This window comes from Eretmochelys imbricata, chromosome 15, assembly GCF_965152235.1.
Source record: "Eretmochelys imbricata isolate rEreImb1 chromosome 15, rEreImb1.hap1, whole genome shotgun sequence".
NCBI classification, from domain to species: domain Eukaryota; kingdom Metazoa; phylum Chordata; order Testudines; family Cheloniidae; genus Eretmochelys; species Eretmochelys imbricata.
The window spans coordinates 2,142,573-2,160,383 of NC_135586.1; the positions used below are offsets into that span (position 1 = coordinate 2,142,573).

At 56.1% G+C, this 17,811-nt stretch overlaps 1 protein-coding gene across 1 annotated transcript in view; it reads right to left on the reverse strand.

Annotated features, from left to right (window-relative positions):
• Positions 1 to 17,498, reverse strand: part of GAS2L1 (growth arrest specific 2 like 1) — a 32,884-nt gene extending 15,386 nt beyond the window's left edge. Inside the window, exon 1 of the mRNA XM_077835282.1 lies at positions 16,848 to 17,498. Coding sequence (XP_077691408.1) covers positions 16,848 to 17,498 — 651 coding nt within the window. The remainder of the gene's footprint in view (positions 1 to 16,847) is intronic.
• Between the last annotated feature and the right edge of the window lie 313 nt (positions 17,499 to 17,811).

The following is a 17,811-nucleotide window of genomic DNA, read 5'->3' on the forward strand; positions in this document are numbered from 1 at the left end:
CAGGCTGGCAGGCCACCTTCTTCTGGACAGAGAGTTCTTCTAAGCAAACAAAGCAGTGCTGCACCACCCTGGCGTGGGCACGGTGATCCCGTGCTGAACCACCCCAGCGCTGTCACTGTACCAGGGAGCCCATGTTAGCCATGGTGCGCGAGAGGGTTACAAATCTACTACCTTCTAGTGACCCAAGGGGCACATCGGAGCCCCCATTACCTCAACACCTTGAATGGATTCACCCTCCCAGCAGCCCAGTGGCATAGACAGGGCTATCACCCCCTTACACAGACAGGACACAAGCAGAGACTCAGGGAACATCTACACAACTGGGCTGGGAGGGGCTATTTAATATTAATTTTCTTTTAAGTGGAAGTTGAGAGTCTCAAGTAATCACAGGACTCCGGGAGCTGGGGCTTTAAGTAAAGCATCAAATATTGGGAGACTGGCACTTAAAAAAAAAAAAAATCATGGTAGAGTTGACGACACTGCATCTGTTGTTTGGGAGCCTGGCAAGCATGCTCAGCACTTTCCATGCCTTCTCATACAAATTGCTTTGGACAGCAGCACAGACATTGTGCCCCTAGTTCCCACCACTTACACTTTCTCTCACATACACACACAGGGCCCATTCACGAGCCCCAGCAGGGAGGGAGGAAGCCAAGGTTAAAGTGCTCAGCCGCCAAACCCAGCGCACAAATACAAGTTTAGAACAGATAAAAAGGCAGAGATCCTGCAGCTTCAGCTCTTTTGCTCCTGAACAAACAGTTACAAAAAATATTAACCTCACAATAGGTGGAAGGCAGCCAAGCAAGCCAGGGACAGCCAGGAATGGGAAATGGACACATTGTGCAAAGTCTAGCGCCTCCTTTATGAAAACTGCCCTTGATGCATTAGCTCTGGTGACCCTTGGACGCCTTGGTTACGCCAAGCTGAAAGGAGTGAGTTCCAGGAAGGCTTGTGTGGGGACAAGTTTTCCCGAAGATCCAGCTCTCCATTTCATTCCCTTTCCGCCCTCCCCCCAGGCTCTAACGGTCTTGAGGAATCATCCCCAGCCACAAATCGATCTATTTCCAACCAATCTGGTCTCTCCGTGCTACTGCTCACCACAGCCACATTGGTCACTGCTCCGTCGGGAGGCCACTCACTCAACGGTGGCTTGCAAATGATTCTTTTAATTGGGTTGGATTTTTCCAGCTTCTTCATGCTGGATAATGATAGGGTCGTTCAGCTCATATTTGCTGTTAGAGATCTCAGGACAGGATGGCTCGTTTCTCCTGCTTTTGCTTTTTGGGAGAATTTCAGAAGATACACAGTCTGAGCACTTAGATGCTGTCCGAAAGGGCAACAGGTGCTATATTGCTAACAAAGGCCTTGTCTACACGCAGGCTTCAATCCAGTATTGGCCACTCTTGCCATGTTATCAAAGGTCTCACCGTATTTGATATTTACTTAACACTCAAGCTCCTGGAATCCCATGATTACATGAGAATCTCAGGTTCCAGTTAATAAAACAAAAATGTAAGTTTCCAGCTGTCAGCATGTTGGAGAAAGAGCTTGAAAATGTGATCTGGATGTGACCCAAAGGCTCCACAAACCAGGAGGCAAAGACACAGGCCACAATATTTAAATAATTGTATGACTTTCAAGACAACCTCAGGGGCTTTGGAGACCCCAGCTCAGGATTTTGGAACACATGGGGACAGCAATCCTGTAAAATCAATTTAGCTAGACTAGTGCAAACTGGTGCCACTCTGCTTTCAGTTAGCTTTAAACATATCCATAATTGACTCCCGCTACCTTGAAATAAGGCACTCACACCAAAGTAAGCGTGTCCACACAGGGGCTGGCAGCAGTTTAAGTGCGCTGGTTTGAGTGCAGTGTTCTCAGGCAGATGAGCCCAGTCACCTTTAAAGTGCCCCAACTACCAATACCTGGGGATTTTGAGCTGGAAGATGCAGTTTACCTAAATCACTCAGCTAGGAAATGGGCCGAGTTCGAACAAAAACACAGATAAGAGAGCAATCCCACCGCAGGAAGGGCCTCTGTCTCAATCAACACAGCCTGCCATCAAGTGTCTGCAGCAGGTTCTCTGATTTACCCTGGCTACCACTACTTCCTGGTGCAACTTCCCCTGGGAAAATGTAAGGGACAGCAACCATCATTGCCCAGAAACTGACGACCCTTTGGGAGCAGAGAGTGGCACACGGAGGAGAGGGATTTTGTTGCTCATTAGCAATGCAAAGCACTGAGCCTGACTCCATACTGTCATGCTAGGGCCCGTGGCATTCCAGTGAGACATGACAGGACCTATGGAGTCCCTCTCGCCTCAGGACTTGCCAACCTCTCCTCCATCTGGAATCCCAGCTCGCAGAGCTCAGCACCGGGGAGGGACAGTTCCCGTGGGGGAGGAACAGCCAGCCAGCACTGCTGCCCCGCTCCTGCAGCCCAGTGTAGAATTACTGCGAGCGCTGGTGGAATCATTCCCAGATTGGCCTATATGGGGAGGGGGGAGCATCTGTCCTCCAGATGGAAGTGCGCACCACAGGGCTGATTGATCACCACCGTGACAGCTGCATTCCACTAGAACAACAGGGGGAGTTTTGTCTGGCACTTCCCCCACTGAAAGGGCTCCCCGCAACAGGAGAGAGCTTTGCTGAATTCAGAAACCAACTCAGCTCTCGGACCACAGCCGTGTCTACACCGGAGCCTCCAGCCAGCGACCTGTAGCGGATCTAGTTGCACCAAGGCAGAAGGGCAGAGTCCTGCTAACGCTACCCTGTGCGCCAGGGAAGGTTACCACTGCTTGAAACCAGGGCAGGATGTGCTGCTACAAACTGGCTCTTAGCACCCTTGCCGGTTTGTACTACGGGTTGCCGTCGGTTCGCTGAAGTCAGGGCAACCCCAGCAGAGGTCAGGCTGTAGCTTTCCTGTCAGTTTCGGCATGGTGCACTAAGCAAGGTGGAAGGGAGGGAGAAACTGTTGTTGTCCTATTTTTAAAGGCTTGGCAGGTGCAGGGAGGCCACTGGGCGGCTGTGTGAGTACCTAGATAGACAAAGCTTCACTGCTGAACACAGGCAATTAAGAGAAAATCCCCTGTCAAGCGCCATCTAATCCCCCGTGCTGCAGAGGGCCGCAGCTGGAGGCGGTGAGCTGTGGGGCTCCAGGCCACCCCCAGCCCAGCCCTCCCTCTCCACAACGGAATTACGCTGCAGCCGGCTCAGCCCACACATGTGGTACTGCTGGCTGGGCGTCCTCCGGGAAGGCAAGCGTCCCAGCACTGCCATGGGCACTGGCCCTCAACAGCTGTCGGCTCCGGGCCAGAGCGTCAGGGAGAGGCTGGTATTTATAGACCCTTCGAGACAGATCCCAGAACCCAGGGTGAAGTCTGCTGTCATCTTCCACACGGGGGGATGGAGCCCTGTGACATGTAACACAAAACAGATTTCTTACCACTCAGATCAAATGGGACCAAAATCCTCCTGGCCGCAGGCAGCTACAACTTAGCCCCAGCACCATGTATGAATTAACGCAGGGGGCAGCTTGTGTCCCACAAAGCCAGGAAGTTCAGCAGAGAGGAAGGGCCCATGGCGAGTGCGGGGAGGGGGGCGGCTCTGAACCACCTCAGCAACAGGGCTGATGCAACACAGTGGGATCCGTCCTCCTCTCCTCTGGGGAGCTCCACTCAGACCAGGGCCCTCCTCCCTCTAGATTGCAGCTCTTCGGGATCATTCACTTCAGTCCCAAGAAGAGGGTTCTTCCCCGCTACCACCCGCTTCCCATTCCCAGCCACTTGCCCACTGACCTGCGGCAGTGACAACTGGACTTGGATTTCCCAGCACGTTCGGGGGGGGGGGGGGTGTCACAACCCCCGAATGCAGATCTGCTTAGCCAGAAGGTTCACAGCCCCCCCCCACCCCCTGGCAGCATCTGGGGTGTGAAGTACATGGGAACATCACTGGGGTCTGGCCCTACTGCCCCCACCCTGGCAAGACTCAGCCGTGTTGGCACAGTTCTACCTGCAACTTCCGCTTCAACTCCAATTCTAGGGGCCACCCTCCGCCCTGAACCAGTTCCCGTGTTTGCTCAGGTCTAATAGCCAGACGGGGCTCCCTTCGGAGCCCATAATGCTTCTAAATTAGGTTGTTGACAGTCTGAGGAGCAAGCCATGAGCCAAGGCGAGGACCACTTGGGTGCCCAGACAAACAGGCGCAAGAGCCTGAATGCCTAAGAGATACTCGTCCCCTGAGGGATTGGCTTAGTACTGCCATCCCCAGGCTGGAGACCCCTGGGAGCATGGACTCCTTCCCTTCAGCCAAGGTTCCCACATGAAGTCATAGGCAGTTTCCTGTCTGGGACTCTTTCAGCCGAGACCCTCAGCCTTTGATGCCAGAGGAACCAGCTGCTCTGGAGGATGTTAAATAGCTCGTGGCTCTTCCCACACAGGCCCCAGTGACCTTGGTGAGTGGTCACCCTCACGCATACTAGTGTGCTGCACTCCACCCAGAGCTGGCTGCTTTCTCAGTAGTGCAGCATGTGTCTCGCCAGGTGGGGAAGGAGCCAGACCTGTCACACTTTCCATGCTGTAAATCCAGAGTACCTTTTCCAGCTTAATGAAGGTTTCATGGTGACAAACTCAGAGTACAATTGGCTGCCGGGAAGCAGTGATTTAGCTACTTCCACGTGGCAGTGACACTAAACCCGCCTCCTCCCCCACAAGGGCATGAGACTCACTGCAAAGGGACAGCACAGAAGGAAAGAGAGAAGCCCAGGAACTGTCACTTTGCCCTGGGTACCCAGCTCCCTCCCAGCCACTCTCAGGGTGGCACAGACTGAATGGACCCCTGGGGCCAGCAGAGCAGAAGGGGAGAGAGGAGCTGCTAGTGTGGGGAAGCAGCAAGATGCACCCAGTAAGAAGGATGGTTTCCAGCACCAGAGGGCAGGGTCTGGCACCATCGTCTTGGCCCTGTAAAACGCCATGTGCCCTGCAGGGAGAAGGAAGCTCGCTCTACAGGAACTCAGCGTTATTCAATGGGAGTCAGCCAGCAGGGTGCAAAGGATTTTAAAGGGTCAGGATGGGTTGATTTCACAAGCACAGCCCTCCTGGCCTCCATTGTCCACTTTGCTGGAGCAGGGGGAAGGGAAAGGGTCATGCAGGTCACCAGACTGATTGCTCTGGCAACCTGGATATACCAAGGCAAGGGTGATCAGACCCCACACTGGAAAGGGGGCTTGCACGCACTCATCCCCCGACGGTGCTGTGAATTCCATGCCAAAGCAAAGGGCACTACGAGTGCAGTGGAAGAGGGGAGCCGGTCCTGGACGTCTCAGCCCAGAAGCACAGAGTGGGGAAGGTGGGGGGTGGGGGCGGAACAGCAGTTGTGACAGGGCACGTGTCAAACAAGGGAGTTATTGAGGGGGGGGCTCTGAACTGTCCCTCCCCCACCCCCAGTACAAAGATCCCAGCTATGGAGGATCCAGTTTCCTAAAGCATCTAATGTATTTAGAGGGCACCAATCAGCACAGCGTCGGAGCACTGTGGAGCCAAGCAGGTGGGAGAGGAGCAGCAGGAGCCCGAGTCACCTGCAGGACTCAGCCAGAGGAAGAGAATCCCCAGGAAGAGAGACAGTGGCTCAGCTGGGGACAGGAAACTCCTGCCACCTTCCCTACCCCAGGAAGCACCTGGTTAAGGCGGAGGAACTGACGCAAAGCCGTCCTTCGGGGCAAGGGGAAAGCAGGACGGCTCACCTCACCGGGCTCAGAGACATCTGAGAATGGGAATGGGCGACAGGGGACGGATCACTTGATGAGGACCTGTTCTGTTCATTCCCTCTGGGGTCCCTGGCACCGGCCACTGTCCGAAGACAGGATACTGGGTAGACGGACCTTTGGTCTGACCCAGTCTGGCCGTTCTTATGTTCTGACATGTGAGCGCTGCTTGATGGTCACCCTGAGAGAGGTGGGACAATCCTGCAAACAGCAGGTGGGTTCAACGTCTCCAGCAGCAGCAGCCGGTACTGGAGCCAGCGTCCAGGGGTGGGACTAGAACCCCCAGCTGGGCTAACACAGGCCTGGAAAGGACCTCCAAGAGGGGAGCGTCCAGTCCCCTGCTCACGCAGGCAATGCCGTCATTTCAAGCCATGCATTAACTTCTCAAATGCCACCTTAAAACACTGGAGCCACAGCGACGCTCTGGGAGCGGAGAGCACGACCGTAGCCTCCTCCAACAGAATCCAGGGCAGACGGTCAGCGGACAGCCGGTTAACCTCATCAGTAAATGGGCACAAGTCTCCTGTGACGGCTGGGCACGGCTTCCCCCAGCCCCAAACAGCGCGCCCAGCTCTGCAGCAACCTGTCAGCACACAGGCAGGTAGAGCTGCAGGCCCTGGGTCACAGTCCTGATCCCTCACTCCACAGCCGCTTGCTAAAGCAGGCTGTGTTTATCCGCAGGGTGTTGACGGCTCTGCTGTTCTCTCACCATTCTTCTTCCAGTGCCACATTACCAGCTATCCCGCTAACACCACTTCCTTTGCCCCCACCTACCACCCACGGACTCTCCATTCTGCTTTCCCCAGCCACGCAGCTGCCAGCTGATGGCTATATTTGGGAAGGCAGTTTGAAACATGTCTGAATCTCAATGGAGAGAGAGAGCGAGCAAAGTTTATGGCACAGATTACGTAGCAGCCTGCCTCGCTCTGCCCACAACCTGGCGGGCTTTCTAGGACACCTCTATAAATCAAAGCCTTTCAGCTCAAAAAACACTTTACCATGCAGCGAAGAATTTACCCATCCCCATAATGCAGCCACCTCTGGGGTAGGTCATGGCAGCCTTTTAACAGCACACAGCAACGCTAGCTGACAGATGAAAATAGGAAGCGCAGAGGAACGTGATCGCCAGCTGTAAATGGAAGTGACGATCTGGGAGCAGTGCATTTAGTAGGCAGAGTTTGGTAACAGATTACCAGAGCTTGAGGCACAAATCAGAATCAAATTCCTCACCTGGAGGCCGTGAAGAACGTAACATCTAATGTAGGTCTGAAAAGTGGGCGCGCACAGGGGCTGAGCAAACCGCAGCAGCTTTAGCTCATCTGGAGAACGTGTCCCACAAAAGGTCTGGACCAACTCTCCCCCGCCCGCACTTCAGACGGACACTCAGGTGAAGATGTCAGACCCAGGACACTCAGTGAGTGCTACCACACAGCTCACAGGCAGCTCGAGCTGGAGCCAGACGGATTTTCTCCCAGTCCTCAGGGAACCAAGTTGCTCTACATTAAACCCTCCATCCTTCCGTACTAACCACATGAGCAGCACCCACCCTCGCTGGAAGGACCCCGCCCGCCTATGCAGCAAGGCCCAATTCTGCAGCGATTCCTCCCCCCAGGCAACAGGCTGGACAGGATCAGTGCGTCTCTCCCAGCTCCAGCCAGGCACCTAACCAAATGCAGCCTGATTTTCACAAAACCGGATCCCCGCTACGTCCCACCAAAGCCAGTGGGAGCTGCTGAATGCTCAGCACCTTTCACAGCCCCGCCACTTCGGTGAGGTGCCCAGAGAGAGAGTGAGGCGCTCACCTTTGAGCCCACAGGGTTTGACAATCAAGCACATACAGATCAATCATAGCCCAGCACTGAGGTGCTCTGGCCCACTGCATGGACAATACTCGGGGACCACCGACACGCCCAGGAGTGCGCCTCTCACGGCAAGATTTGACAGATGGGTCCGACCCACCGAACTCAGATCCAGGCTTCTCCAGACTCGGACAGCACCTCACTGCAGTCCCCCAACCCTTCCTTTCTTCCTTTCCCTCTACCTGTCTCTGTCCCTCCAACCCCAAACCTCTCCATTCAGTCCTCTAATCCCCACCACCATCACCAGCAAGTCAGCTGAGGCCGGGTGGCGGAGCCGGTTCCCCTTGTAGCTTTGCCCGAGCTGGAGTCCCTGCATGGTCAGAGCGATGAAGGCCACTGAAGAGAGCCTGGCACAGTGCGTGCCCAGTGGCCCTGCAGCAGCCGTACACCACATAGGGCAGAGCTCCCTATGGCCTATGCTGCATTTACAGTTTCACCAAGCAGACACTGGCTGCCACTCCATCATGTGTCATTTCCCGGGGCCCAGCACATGCTCTCCAACTCCCCTCTGGAGCCCCCAACCTATCCCTCGCAAGCCTACAGCTCTCCAGCCCAGTAGCATTGCGCTGGATTACCAAGCGGGTCTGGGACAGGAGGCTAAGCAAACCCTTTCCTGCGAACCTGAGGCACTCCACCTACTCCAGTGCAGGCTGGGCAGCAAGAGAGCGTTCTTGTCAGACATCGGGTTTTCCTGGAGCAGAACAGCGATGCCAGGTGCTGCTGGCGCCCGGGGCTTTTCTATCCATAGTAACAAGGACGGGGGGTCAGCCTGCCGGGGGCAGCATTCTGCCCCATCAGTCACACTGCCCCTTTCCACAGTAATACTCCCCTTTCATCGCGTGGGCTCTGTAACCCCCACTGCAATGTAGGTACTATCCCCATTTTACTGACAGGGGAAACTGAGGCACTGTGGGGCTGCAACCTGTCCGTGCAGTGAGTTCTGACTCCCACTGCCTGTGGTAACCACCAGAGAACGCCACCGTCTCCAGCTGCTGCTTGCTGAGACTCTCAGGACTGGAACAGGAGCGAGCATGAGCAGACGCACAGGGTCAGTGGCTGTCGCGAGGTCTGTACACACAGCTCTGGGACTGGAAGCAGCCTCCTGCAGGAAGCTTGCTCTCTGCTCCACGCTCCGCCCCACTTCTCATGATGCCCATAAAAGCCCCGGGCATGTCACACGGCTGGTCATTACAAAGCAGAGAAAAATGTATTTAGCCGGCTCTGCTTGGAGGAGGCTTCTTTAAATCTCAGCACAACAGCGTGGTCACATCTCCTCTGGGAACACAGACGGGCAGGGACGCATTGAAACCCCATTCGGTCACCGTAGGCACAACCCTGCAGCCAGCCGTACTCTGATCGCTCCTGCTAGCCTGGGGGTGGATCACTCCCTCCCAGACCCCTACCCTGGCCTGGGGGTGCAGTCACATCATCGCACAGCAAACACCCCTTTAGACCTCCCGCCCCCGTGAAAGAAGTCAGCCAATGAGTGGCCACCGCAGCAGAAGTCCCCAGTGCGCTCCAAGGTCACCCCCCACCCCAGCAAGCTGGAGACTTAACGCGGAATGGGGGCAGGGAAAGGGTTTACATTAAAAAGGTCTTTGAGATTAGGGAGTCAGGGGAGGTCAGGTTCCCCCTCCTGCTCACCAAGGCTCTGATTAAATGATGTCTCAGTAATCCGGACACACACCCCCCCTCCTCCTTGGGGCTTCAGGGCTCACCAACAGCAAATGGAAATGGGCACACGGGCAGACTCTCAGCTCGTGCTGTCTGCTGGGGGCATCGCTGCTCCAATCACGCTGCCAGCCCTGGGTCTTCCGTCTCCTCCAACGTCCCTTTCCCTCATTCCGAGCCCCTCCTCTACTTCTCCCTCCCTAGCTCCCTGCCCCCCACCTCCCTCCAGGCTGTATCAGACCTAAAGCCAGTGCTGGAATGCAGCTGCCAGGCTCTGGGCTCCCAGCCCGAGGGGAGCTCCCCAGCACAGCCATCCCCTTCATAAGCAGAGCTGGGATGCCTGCTCGAGCTGCTGGGGCGCAGTCCAGCCTCCGGAGTGCTCACGGCCTAGCGCCCGCCGCAAAGGGCTCAAGGGAGAGAGCAGAGGCCTCGGCGATCTCTCACCATGGCCACCTCAGTGCCCTCGCCCCTCTCTGTGCACTGCCAGTCTGCTCTCTTGCACTGACACTTGGGAAACTGCCCCATCTCTCTTGTGGGGCAGCAGCGCAGAGCTGGACTTCCCCAGCTGCAGTGCACCTCCACGATCATGGGGCCTGGGGACAGCCAAGGCTGCTGGGTGCCCCTGGGGCAATACCCTATGTCGCTGCTGCCCCCTCACCATTTTCCTGTACCCCCGCTAGCCGTGCCCTCCTTGGAGCTGACCCAACCCCACCAAGTCCGGAACGGATCTTGTGCGTCAGTCCTCCAAAAGCCAGGCCAAGAGCAGCCCAGACGCCTCCTTAGCTCAGTGGAAGCCCCCTTGGAGCAGTGGAACACGGGGCCCCATGGGCATGACCCAAACAGCACACTCCAGCCCAGGGACCTTGCATCGCCAGTGGCCCACTGTGGCTGGCTGGTGGGCACAGCGGGACAGTCTGTGTAGGGCCTCAGAACCCCATGCAGACCTAGCACGGCTGTGCCGACCATGCTCCTGGATCTCCAGTTGCCCCATCACCAAGACTCTCGTATGAACTTGCTGTTGGAGCAGCTGCAAGCTCCTACCGCACACAGCTGCCAGGTCCTGAGCCAGCAGCCACTGGCTGGTAGAAAGGCTATAATCTCACCCTGCCCTTTAGAGAAGAAAAACATCTTAAATTGGTGCGGAGACAAGAAGTGGGGAAGTCTTGAAGGGAACACCGAAATAGATGGGAAAGCAGAGCCCTACCGCCAGGCGTGGAGTAAATAAATTGAGGCCCTCACTAGACGACCAGAGTTTGCTGCCCTTTCCTGCTCCTGAAGGCCAAGATCGCCTCATCTGCCTCATGAGGTTCCTCTCCATGCCTATTGGCAGGGAAGCTGCAAATATGGTGCCCAGACTAGACACAGCGCCCTCTCCTGCTAGAGAAAGCTTCTTTCCCACCAGGCCTCAGGGCACCCCCACTTAGCAACGCCAGGCGCTCCCCCTTGGCAGCAGGTTCCTATGCCTGCTGCAGGATGGTCCTTCGTGGGGAGTAGGGGAGGAAGACTGCCAGCCAGCATTGAGCTCCACAGGGTCGCTTGCAGGGCCCGAAGAAAAGCCTGCCACCACCTGTGGGTGGCCGTCGCATCACCATAGAGCCAGGAGGCTGATGACCGTCTCGTCATCGGGGCAGGGCCTCATGGTCCTGTTACCCAGCCCCCAGGTGGATTCCAAGAGGCAGCAGATCTAGCCTGGGCAATGGGAAGCCAGTGTCCTGTTCCCTAAACGCTGCACTTCTGCTCCCCACGGCAGAGAGGCGCAGCCCTCCTGCACTCGCTGCACGCCTGGCAAAAGCGGCACACACCAGTGGCAACAGCGTCTGTGGGCGGCCAGCACGAGGCCGCAGCATGCACAATGCCATTACACCCCAACACCGCTAGCCACCAGCCTCTGCCGCAGCCCAGCTGCGATTAGCCCTGCCAGCCATCCCCCTGCAAGGCCGGAAGTTGCTAGAGGGACATCAGCACAAACGCACAACCCACCATTACAACTATAAAACACTTGACAAGGAGCAACTCCGGTCGCTTGGCTGGCTGCTCCCCAACCCTGCAGCAAATGGAAATCTGGTGGGGAATCAACAGGATCCATGGTGCTTTCGGCTGGGAACAGGAGGCAAGACCCAGCAGCTCGATCTGCAGCCAGACAGATTTTCTCCCAGTCCTCAGGTTGAAAGCATGTTGCTCTGCATCCCTCCATCCTTTCATACTAGCCACATGACCAGCACCCACCCTCACTGGAAGGAACCCCGCCGGCCTATGCTGCAAGGCCCAATTCTGCAGCGATTCCCTACTCCCAGGCAACAGGCCGGACAGGATCAGTGTGTCTCTCCTAACTCCAGGCAGCTTCATTACACCAGTAGAGAGCAGAGCTGAGGGAGGAAACAGCAGCTGGGACATGGTTTCCTTAAACCCAGTATTACATGGCCCAGCCCAGGCCTCAGAGGAAGGATGGTCCAGTGGTTAGGGTGCTATCCTGAGATTTGGGAGACCAGGGCTCAATTCCCTGACCTGGCACAGATTCCCTGTGTGACTTGGAGGGCATCTCTCTCTCTGGGCCTAAGTTTCCCCTCTGTACTCTGGAGAGAACACCCCTGTCCCACAGGGGGGTGTAGGGATAAATCCATTATAGATTGTGAAGTGCTTGATACAGTGGTGATGGGGGCCAGAGAAGAACCATAGATACACCCCACACCCTGCAAACATGCCCTGCAGCAGCTGGCATCCATTTAAGCCCCTAGCACCCAGAATGCACCGCATCCCACCGAAGCCTTATCAGCGCCCAAGAATACACTAAGCAAAGTCACTGCCAACAAAGAGAGGAGCTGGAGGTTCCCGGGTTACGGCTGGGCAGGCGGAGAGCGGTGATCACTACAACTAACGGGCTAGGACGTATGCACATCCTATCACAGCTGCTGCTGGCCCTGCCGCGAGGACGGGTGTCTCATCCACCCACTGTGTCTGGGCTTTGACTGCAAGCTCTGCCGAGCAGGGGCTGTCATCTAGGATAAGTCAAGGGGGCCCAGCAGAGTTGCTACTATAAGGACGGGACTCCATGACCAACACCCTGGGTACAGGCCCAGCAGCAAGGGCTGACCCCTCTAGGGTCAGATGAACAGTTCCATCCCTGCTTCATCTCTAGGGAAGTGCATGACGCGACCCCAGGGATGGAGCTCTAAGGTCCCACCCCTGCCCTCACTTGCTTCTGCAAATCTCTCAGCAGAGAATCCAGGGTGGAAAGCTCACAAGAGAGCAGGCTTGCACCCACCACGCCCTCCTGCTTGCAGCCTGGCTGGGAAAACCCTGGCGAACAGCTTCCCTGTAGCATTTCTGCTTCTGACCAGAATCAGGAAGTACCCAGCCTCACGTGGGAGCAGTGGCATTTGGCAGCTGTTAGATCACAGGATTTGTATAGAGACAGATTCCCGAGTGGAGACTGCTTGGATTCAAGAACAGCTCCTCTTAGCCCCCAGCCCAGGAGCCGCCAGATGGCTGAGGACATCAGTGTTCCACTCCTGGCTCTAACACCAACTCAACCTTTCACCATGCTCAGGCCTTGCCCCGTGCCTCAGTTTCCCCACTGAGCCGGGAGGGTTGATTGCTGTCTCTGCAGATGTCAAGTGCCGAGGCCGAGCCACGCGCAGGCCCAGGAGCGGACTAGCGGAGCAGGGCGCAGGGGTGGCACTTGGAGAGCAGCATTAACAAGCTCTGGTTGTGCCTCAAGCACATTCACTCCCCAGTGAGTGAGACTTGCCATCCCGGGCCATGCCAGGTGAGAGCATCACAAAACCCCACTGGCTGCCCCGACCTCGCCGCTCTTCCTGTCCATGCCCCAGCTCCTTCCAAGCACCAGTCGGGCCAGGTGGCTGCAGTGCTGCGGACGAAACCTTGGGCTGGGATTTGACTGTCCCAGAACTGCCAGCAGTCCCGGGAAACTGCAACTGCCATAGCTACCCTCATCAGCTGGCCCCCCGCCCCATCCCACAATGCAGTGCGCTCTGGTTAGAAACAGCCCCAAAGCCCCCTGTTCCCAGCAGCACTGCTAAGCACTATGGGATAGATGCCTTGGGAGCCCCAGATTAAGGAATTTTGGGGCCGAGTAATATGGAAATTGGGGGGCCCCTCACCTTTCATAAACTAGACAGCAAAGCACTCACCACATATATCCCTGCCTACAGACCCCAGAATGCCCCCCTCCCCACCCCACACACAGGCCCCCAAATGCCCCTCCCACTCCACATGTGTCCCCCTACAACCCTCCCCTAACTCCCACGTATCCCCGCAGCCCTGACATACACCCCACTCACCGCAGTCCCCAACATCTCCCATTACTCACCCCACTGCTCCCACCATCCCCACCACCCTTCAACATTCCCCAGCCCCCCGATCCTCCCTAACTCATGCCCCCAAAGGGTCCACTCACCCCACAGCCCACCAACAACTCAGCCCCAACCCCCAGGACCTGCCTGGACCTTCACCAGCAAAGTGCCCGCCCCCATCTCAGTGCTTAGCTGCTGTCCCAGGCTAGAGTGGCTGGTCCCCATGCAGCCGCCCAGCAACTGTGTGTGCCCCCATCGCTCCCTGCACTCACATGGCCCAGTGCTGCTCGGGTTTGATCCACAGCAGACGAGGGGCCAGGCCACACTGAGCCAGTGGCCTTATGAGCTGGCGTACGGGTCGCAGTGCCGCTCAGTTCTGGGCTCTCTCCCCTGGGGTGCGGGCCCCGGGCCAGCACACCAAGTGCACATGGGTTAATGTGGGCCAGCCTGGGATGCCCAGGCCCACATCGGAACAGTGCTGTCAGGACAGAGGACCCCTCACACTACAGAGCAGCACAGAAGGCCTTAAACCAGGTGGAACCGGCCCCCCTAGGATTCCTCCTACACAGGGACTTCCCCAGGGCAATCAAGGCTCAGCACCAGCCCAACTTCCAGCCCTCAGGTAGGGGTCAGCCCTGAGGAGCAATTCACTGAGAATCAGGCTCAGCCCCCCAGGTGTGACACACAGACCCACTGCAAGGGGGAGAGAAACCAGGGTTTCCCCAGGCTGACTCCCCTGCACCAGCAGCCTCCTCACTTAGTAGCGCCTCTCCCACGAGCAGGCCCCAGAAGTCTGCAGGCTGCTCTCTCTGCCTACAGCCCCTGCACAGCCACTCCCTGGTTTGCTTTGTGAAATGGGCGTGGCGCACCTTGGGAAGAACCGGCATTTCTGCATGTTTCCCCTTGAGAAGCTATAAAGCAAACTCCGGGTCTAAAAATAAAGCCAGTGATTTATCCAAGGGCTTAATTTCAGCCTGTGTACTTTGGGAGAGAGAGACTGCTTCGGCAACCACAGGGCCAGCTCTGAAAGCAGAATTCAGGACCTGCAGGTCCCGGGGCTGGGAGATACTTAGAGATCTCCGTTTGTCATATTCCCTCGGCCCCTGGCTTCAGCAGAACCCCACCAGCCCCTGCTTTCCACCCTGGCCCGGCACTAGGCTTCGAACAAAGCCCAGACTGGGAGAAGAGCTGTTTTCTCTAGATGGGAAAATTTGTGATGAAGCTGCAGCTGAGCAGAGAGAGACCCTTGTCGTTGGATTCATCTCCCAGGGCGGCCCTAGGCCTCCATTAGAGACGGGCACTGGCCGCACGGCTCTGACCCACAGCCTGGCTTTGCCAGAGCTTGCTGGGATGTCAGGATGTTCCCATCAGTGGGTGCCAGGAGTCCCTTTTGACAACTAATAAATAAAGCAAGCAGCAAGATCAAAATCCTCACAGATAGAAAAGGTACCAAGGGAACCAGACGGGTGATTACACACGTTAGATTTTCCTCTAAGGGGAATCACATCCCTCACCCACACGGACAACTTTCCGGGAGGTATTTGGCTTTGCTATTGGACCACTTTGCCCTTTCAACTGAGCACACCCCGGGGTGGCATGTTAACAGCTTTAGAGCCTGCAGCCCTTGTCACTGGCTAGAATGAGACTTACCCGCCCCAGGGGCGGAGAGGTGGTGAGGAGAGGAAATAGTACTGGCTCCCTATAGGAGCCCATACTCCAGCATGGTTGGCCCTCTTTGCTACATTTGACTCAGCAGTGAAATAGTTAGAGACACTGCAGTCAACTTAAAATGTGGCCCAAAATGGCAATCCTGAAAAAAGCTTTTATAAAAGCCCAGAGACCAACAGAAATGCTGCCCCACCCAACACACGCTCCAGTGGAAAATGCTGCCTTTGTTCCACAAGCCAGTCCCTGCTGCCCCAGGCACCCAAACCCAGCGGCAAGACGAACTGGGAAGCCAAACAGCCACCTGCACTGATGTCCAGCCAGCGTCTGAGAGGGGAAGAAAGCAAACAGACCACAAATAGCTTTCACTCATCTAAGACAGCATTAGTCACAGAGACAGGAGTTTGCTTTCAACGCATTTCTAAGGTGGCACTGCCCCTTTAAGGTGGCACTGCCCCTTTAAGGATGCTGACACTTTGTCATCAGGTTTCAGAGTTAATGCCACAGGGAGGTGGATGGGAGAAATTCACTGCAGAGCGGTTTCTAGCGTCAGGATCAGCCAGCACTGCTTTGGAGCCCACGCAGAATGACTGCTTCATAAGGAGACATAAGGGGTTAACAACTTAATTTTTAAAGACAGTGAAAGTTTAAAGCCTGCCAGAACCATTGGTGTGGCCAGAGAATCACCGGTTTGGTACATCCCCACATACCAGCTCAGTCCAACACCCATCCCCACAGACCGGGTGGTGGCACACTTCCCCGATGCCCCACTCGGCTGCAAGCACGGCTCACGCTTGGCCTGGCACACCCATCCCTGGGACGGGAAGGCTCAGTCAGTGCAACGGACTACCCCATCCTCTCTGCCCAGCAGGCCAGTCACAACGGAGGTTTGTTAGGATGCAGACAACTCCTGTCCTCCCCATTCCCATTTCACATGGGTCACCACAGTGCCATCAGAGGGGCAACTTCTCACCAATAACCTGGGGCCAATTCCATCTGCCCATTGGAGGTGGAAGGCCCCATGCTCCCCCATCACCAAAGCCTCCAAGCTACACAGCACTCCAGTCTCCATATTTGAAGAGATCTCTGTTCAAACTCTTCCCCCGTGCTATCCGAGGTCTGCCTGCCATGATCCCCCTCAGTTATAACTTAGATAATTTTTTCACTTCAAGGTCCAAGAGACACAGACATGGTTTTCATCTCGAGGCCAAAAGACCAAAAACATCAAGACACTTGATCATGGCCTTGAATAGGCCAAGAGACTACTTAATACACCACGTGATAGTCCCCTTCCCACCCAGCACATCTTTGTGGGTGGGACTGGGGACCAGATGGGAGAATGAACCAGGCCTACAGATGCTCTAAGCAAGGAGAGTAGAAATAAATTGGGGTGGGAGGAAATGTAACCACTGGTGGGTGGAGAGAACCAATGCCTTCCAGTTACCTCCCCCCATACAACGCTGAAGTGGCTTAGATCACTAGGAGAGCCACATTGGGTAATGGTGGGAGGAGAGGGTCTCATGTTGCTTGTAAGTTACCTGGGGGCACACAATACCAACAAAATGGAACAGTCTCTCACCAGCTCATCCAGGTTCTTGAGGTCACACAAGGAGATTCTCTGTGGCCTGCTAGGGTAGATAGGTGACTCAGGGCCCAGGTCTCGGTTATCCTCCTGGGTTTCCAGCCCCCCATAGGCTATCTGATCCCTCATTTCCTCCTCAATCTCCTGCTCCATCTGGATCAGCATGGGGGCCAGCATCCCAAACTTGGAGCCCCTCCTGGCGACCTCCAGAAGGCACAGGACGAAGTTCTTCTCATTCTTCTTCAGCACCAGGTCGTTGGTTTCGAACATCAGCACGTCCTGGATGCCCAGGTCCTGCCGGCACCACTGGATGAAATTGGAGATGTTGTCCCTGGCGATGAAGGAGCCAGGCATCACATTCTTGGCCTGGTAGACAACCTCATTCTGGGGCACCCTCATGTGGGCGGCAGCTTCTGGGTGCTGCTGCTGGTACTCCAGAGCAATGCGGTTGACGTTGTTGGCATGTTGGCAGAGATCACACCCGGTCTCCAGGGTCTCCATGAAATTCTCCACCTGGACATCCCAGCCATAGAGGATGTTGAGCCACTCAGCTAGGTCCTCCTTCATGGCATAGAGATACTCCTCACTGGACCGGAAAGGCCGGATGCTCTTGGAAGCTGCAGACTGGATGTTGCTCAGCTCAGCCATCTTGCATCCCGTCCCTGGGCGTCACTTCAGCGAGAAGATGACACACAATAGAGACAGAGAAAAGCAGAGAAATTACCACTCCTTCCTCACCTCTCCAGTGAGCTGGAAGCTACGCCCAGCTCCTCCTATGTAGCAGACAAGTCCAACAACGGGAACAGATTGCATCATCGGGATCCAGATGCCAGCTATTGCGTGGAAGTAGCATGGTCCCATGGGCAGGGCTGGTGTCACTTTGGGCGAGTTCCTTCCCTTCCCCTCTGTGCCTCAGTTTCCCCAATCTGTAAATTGGGGGCTGTGAGGCACACCCCACATG